This window comes from Argentina silus (genome assembly GCF_951799395.1).
Source record: "Argentina silus genome assembly, chromosome: 5".
NCBI lineage: Eukaryota > Metazoa > Chordata > Actinopteri > Argentiniformes > Argentinidae > Argentina > Argentina silus.
In genome coordinates this window covers 14,127,351-14,133,590 of record NC_139659.1, presented here as the reverse complement: position 1 = coordinate 14,133,590, position 6,240 = coordinate 14,127,351, and the positions used below count along the sequence as shown (strand labels likewise).

Genomic DNA, 6,240 nt, shown 5'->3' with positions numbered 1-6,240 from the left:
TTCAACCATTTGTCGATACCTTCAGTTCAAAGACTTAGGCAGTCAGGCATACGTACGGTATATAAGGCTTGCCCTTTTGCATTCAGATGTCCTTCTTCATATGAGCCAGTACATTAACACAATAAAGGCCCATTCAGGGGAGAGAGGAGAAAGAAGACGGTTTATGATAGTTGCTCATTCTAACCAGAGGCACGGGCCGTGATTCCAGGGGGATTTAATTCAATTATTGACCTGATCGTCCACAAATTATTCATAATTCTTGTGCTTTCCATATCTGCCCACGCTCTCCTGTACCTCTCGTATGAAATAGTTCATTCCATTCATGCCATATCCATTGATTCTCTACCTTGGTGTGTGTTACTGCTGTAAGTTAGAACAGAGCCAAAGGACATGCTGGTGCTGCAGCTGGATGTAAACTGGGTGGTCTTATGATCCGTAAACAGAGGGGTGTTTCTGAGAATTATGCCAAAGAGTGTTTTAGGATATTTATAAAAAGTTAAGTTCAGTGAGCATGATTGGCAAAAGATTACTACTGTATTCTGTACCTGAGGGATACCGGCGGGAGCAGATTCAGAACAGGAACTTGCATGCGCACGCACACACACACGCACGCCCGCCAGCTCACACTCCCGCAATGTATGTATGTATGTATTCGTGCTGTAGCGGTTGGCAAAAAAATGTGATCATTATCAGTGATCGACAGTTTCTCCATTGATTTCCACTTTATAAGGGAGTTGCTGAAATGTCTGTGTGTGTGTGTGTGTGTGTGTGTGTGTGTGTGTGTGTGTGTGTGTGTGTGTGTCCAGTAAAATCTTCAACAATTAAATAGAAATGGTGAAGCTATGCACTGTGTCCTTCATAGAAAAATGTCAAATCATATATTTCAACAGAAGAAAAACAGCACAGTGTAGACGGCAACACGTTGCATTGAAGGATGCCGATTAGCTCCATCACTAGAATGCACTGTTCAAACTAGTGTATAATATCAACATGGTTTTATAGATCAAGTATGAGAGGATTACAAATATTTAAATAAAAATATTTAAATAAAGAAATTATAATAATAATAATTTTTTGGGAAAATTCGATTGGATAGTTTGACCTATACGACAGCCCACTGGTGAGAACACACACCTACAGTACAGAACACACACCTACAGTACTCCCCCCCCCGGAGGTTGCCGGTTCAATTCCCGGTCTCCTGACCTGCCCCTCTCTAACCTACACCCCTCTAACTTACTCGATTTACTGTTTCATGAATGTGAAGAAAAATACATATTAGAGAAAAGGAGAGTTGGATTATACCACCTTCATTTTTGTTTTATAAATTAATAAATAAAATAGGCCTACTGTATAAGTAAAAATTCTGTTCAATACATTCATAAAGTCAACTCGCGCTTATCGACTACAATTAAATATTAAGAGGTTAAATATGGCCTGACAGCACAGGGCCGCTGAATAAACAAACACACCAAAAACACACCTCACACACCTCAGTCCACTTCACCACTGAACACACACCATGACCTCTTCACCATCACGGTGTGATTGGGAGTGTGTGTGTGTACGTTAGCTTAGCCTGAGTGTGTGAGGCATTAGCTCACGCTGCTGCTCCAACGGCAGTGTGTCAACTCCAAAACTCTCAGAGCGTGTGTGTGTGTGTGTGTGAGGGAGAGAGAGAGAAAGAGAGAGAAAGAGAGAGAGAGAGAGAGAGAGAGAGAGAGAGAAAGAGAAAGAGAGAGAGAAAGAGAGAGAGAGAAAGAGAGATAGAGAGAGAAAGAGAGAGAGAGAGAAAGAGAGATAGAGAGAGAAAGAGAGAGAGAGAGAGAGAGAAAGAGAGATAGAGAGAGAAAGAGAGAGAGAGAGAGAGAGAGAGGGAAAGAGAAAACAAGAGAGGAAGAGAGAGAAAGAGGAAGAGAGAGAGGAAGAGGACGAGAGAGAGAAAGGGAGAGAGAGAGAAAAAAGAGAGCGATCTAGAGAGACAGCGAGAGAGAGAGAGAGAGAGAGAGAAAGAGAGGCTTGTTGCATAGGCTTAGCCACAGTGCCACCTACACTCGTGTTTAAGAACAGGAGATCAGCCAGCTATACGCCCCCAACACAGCTCCACACAGGCTTGTAGAGGCTGACTGTACGCCCCCAACACAGCTCCACACAGGCCCCCAACACAGCTCCACACACACCCCCAACACAGCTCCACACAGGCCCCCAACACAGCTCCACACACACCCCCAACACAGCTCCACACAGGCCCCCAACACAGCTCCACACAGGCCCCCAACACAGCTCCACACAGGCCCCCAACACAGCTCCACACAGGCCCCCAACACAGCTCCACACAGGCCTGTAGAGGCTGGCTGTACGCCCCCAACACAGCTCCACACACAGCATGACTGTCTGTGGCTGCAACAACGCCACACACACAGGGATGAAAACTAGCATAAAACACCTGATCTGTTCGAGATTCTTCAGGTTTCCATAATCCATGCGGTACAATATGTACAGTAATGTGCATTGTTCTTTTTTAAAAACTGCGTGCAACAGCTCAGTCATAATGGCGTGATACAACGTTAAAAGCCACAGGATGCACAGAACGGATATTATTGTCCAATCAAAATTGAGCACGATGTGTGACAATAGGTAGTGTAGCCAGGACAGTACACTAGGACACTTGTGTGTGTGTGTGTGTGTGTGTGTGTGTGTGTGTGTGTGTGTGTGTGTTGTTGTTCTTTCTTAGCTTAATGTAGGCTGCCCATCACACGTATGTAAGGCAGCCTGTCACACATCTGGGAGCTAATAAAACACGAACTCACACGACTCACAATACTGATTTTTTGTAGGAAAAATGTTTCCGTTACCTTTGTCTGTTTTCTCAACTGTTATCGGTGCACGACCTTTAACGGCAGTAGAGAGCAGTCGCCAACGTAGCAGGATGCAAAGACAGGACTCGCACGCACGCACGCACACATACAACTAAACACACACACACACACACACACACACACACACACACACACACACACACACACACACAGCAGCGGTAGAGATGTATCAGTGTGATTTACCCCCAGTAAATAAACATTGGGGCAGACAGGACTCAATGTCTCCGTGGGCATTAGGGCGATCCCTCTGCCGATACCTGATCAATGGCCTGGATCAGGAGGGGGGGGGGGGGGGGAGGAGGAGGAGGAGGAGGAGGAGGAGGGTGAAGTATGGGCCCCGGTTACAGCCTGTCTCCTCACCAGGAGGAGGGGCAGAGGCTCACACAGTACCCAGCAGCACAGGGAGGCCGCTGGGACGCGTCTGATGGGGTACGTGGGGGATCGGTGGAGGTCGAAATCGGAGGGGGACGGGCCCATTGTAATGCATGGAACGGAATCAAAGACTGACGTGGAACTGACACCGTGTTTGATACCGTTCCTCATTCCGTTCCATGCATCACAATGAGCCCCGTCCTCCGATGTTCTACCTCCACCAGCCTCCCACTGATAGAGATGTATTTGATGTTTGTTTAACCTTTATAAAGATGGAGGTATGGTCTAGCCCAGAGGATGGGGGCGAGTGACACAAAGACATCTCTCTCTCTCTATATATATATATAATGATACTGAGGTGTGTGTGTGTGTGTGTGTGTGGGGGGGGGGGGGGTGTCTGAAGCACTCATTAATTGTATAGTCACACCTCCCTATAGTGGAAGCCTACAATATCACACTAAAGGACCCTGCAGCAACACACACACACACACGCACACACGCACACACGCACGCACACACGCACACACGCACGCACACACACGCGCGCGCGCGCACACACACACACACACACGCTCATTTAAGGCCCCACAGCTGTTGTCCTTCCTGGGTTCTACAGCAAATATGTAATGAGCTTTCCTGACGCCTGTCCTTTCATTCTCTCTTTCTACGTCTCTGCGCTTCAATCTGTGACAGGAATGTAGGAGGCCACTTTGAGCAATGACTGAGCGACAGCCATCGTTTACACCAAGGTCTGTCTGTGTGTGTGTGTGTATGTGTCTGTGTGTGTGTGTGTGTGTGTGTGTGTGTTTGGCTCACGACACCAGCTTGCACTGACAAAGCCTTTGATTCAGACTGCTTTTAAGAGAGGGACTGCTTAGAAAACCAACGTCAACACACACACGCAAACCCATGCTTCACATACACGCACACGCAATTTCAAAACAGTAACACACACACACACACACACACACAGACAGACAGACACAGTCAGACACAGATAGACACACCATTGTCCTAGTCACAGCATCCCCAGTATTGGTTTCAAATAGAGACAAAGACAGGACAGGAGGGAAAAATCAATTGCAAAAATATCTTTTCAAAACCCCCAAATACATTACAAAAAACACACAGATTGAGATAGCCAGTAATATGCCAGCAGTTGGGTTCTTTCAGACCACAGTTTCTGCTTTCTCTCCAAAAGTACCATTCCAAATGGCCTTTTGCAGTAGCTGATAAGTGAATTTGCTATCGTAAAAATGCAGACAAAGTCTCCAATCTCCGTCTGGGGGTCAAAGAGAGCATCATCGTCATCCACTCACAGTGACTCATAGAGGAAAGGGGATGATGGCCAGGCCTATATGAGTGTGTGTGTGTGTGTGTGTGTGTGTAAGTGTGTCTATATCAGTGTATGTGTGTGTGTAAGTGTGTCTATATGAGCACTTGTGTGTGTATGCGTGCATATATGTGTGTGTGTATGTGTGTGTGTGTGTGTGTGTGTGTGTGTGTGTGTGTTGCCTGCTACAAATCTCTCCCTTGGTCTTGGTGGGTAGGGGAGAGGAGCACGGCCTGCTCATATCTAGACACAGCGCCTCTAAGTGCACGGGGTCGTCACCCATCAAAGGGCCTCGCCGTCCGCTGGCCGCTAATAAACCCTGAGAAATGACTGCCATTTTGGGCTAACCGCGTTAGCACGCGCAACACGAAAAAAGGCAGACATATTTGTACTCATAATAAATTTGTTAAGATCGGGTTTCATCTTAATTGCATAATCCGATGTTGCTAGTATTTTTCACCGGGCGTCTCGGCTGCCGGGGTTAACCTCGTTTGCGGGGCCGGGGTGGGGGGCTGGGATGGATGGGGGGGGGGTGGGTGTGCGAGGGTGGGGTGGGTGAGGTTAGGTAGACAGACGGATAGGTCTGTCCGGGGTGGGGGGCTGGGATGGATGGGGGGTGGGGGTGGGGGTGTATGAGGGGGGGGTGGGGGGTGAGGTTAGGTAGACAGACGGATAGGTCTCTCCCCCTCGCTCAACGAAAGGTCTCGGCCGCCTCGCAACGCAGACATCATTACATCATATTAATGTGCCCCAATCGAATTAGAGCTGTAGTTTCATCATTCAGTGTGTCGTATCTACCGCCGGTAGGCTTCCATCTCGGCCTTCAGCAGGGAGATATGGGAGGGGAAAGGTGCAAAGGGTGCAATGGGTGTAATGGGTGCCATCTTGGCTCAAGGTGTAATGGGTGCCATCTTGGCTCAAGGTGTAATGGGTGCCATCTTGGCTCTAGGTGTGACAGGTGCCATCTTGGCTCTAGGTGTAACGGGTGCCATCTTGGCTCCAAGAGTGAAGCAGGGTAATAGTTGGTGCTCCATCTTCTTAGAACAGTGTTACAGGTGGACAACCAGGATGTGTGTGTGTGTGTGTGTGTGTGTGTGTGTGTATGTGCGTGTATACATGCGTACGTGTATGCCTATACATACGTGTGTGTGAGTGTGTGTGTGCGTATACATGCGTGTGTGTGTGTGTGTGTGTGTGTGTGTGTGTGAGCATGCGTGTGTGTGTGTGTGTGTGTGTGTGTGTGTGCGTGCGTGCGTGTACACTCACTTGGCCAGCTGTTTCTCTGCGTCGGCACACAGCTCCAGCAGGCCCATGAGCACGGCCGACACGTCCATGTAGGGCTCCCACACCGTGAAGCCTCGGCCAATCAGGTCAATGGCAGTCCGCCGGATGGTGCTGTGGGGGGGCAGCTTGGGGCTGGGGGGCTGCAGCAGGAGGAAGGTCAGGGCCTTGCCTGGGGGGGGGAGGGAGAGGGACAGGGACATGGTTAGCATGCTAAGTGGCTAACAGGTGTGCCGCTTGGCTGGATGGAATTTATCCAAGTCAAATGCTTTTCAGAGAGGGGACACACACAGACACAGACACAGACACAGACACACACACACACACACACACACACACACACACACACACACACACACACACACACACACACAC

At 48.6% G+C, this 6,240-nt stretch overlaps 1 protein-coding gene across 1 annotated transcript in view; it reads right to left on the bottom strand.

Moving 5' to 3' along the window:
- wdr7 (WD repeat domain 7) overlaps nucleotides 1-6,240 on the bottom strand; it is a 155,902-nt gene that overhangs the window by 31,726 nt on the left and 117,936 nt on the right. The window contains exon 21 of the mRNA XM_083670310.1: nucleotides 5,851-6,037. Coding sequence (XP_083526436.1) covers nucleotides 5,851-6,037 — 187 coding nt within the window. The remainder of the gene's footprint in view (nucleotides 1-5,850; nucleotides 6,038-6,240) is intronic.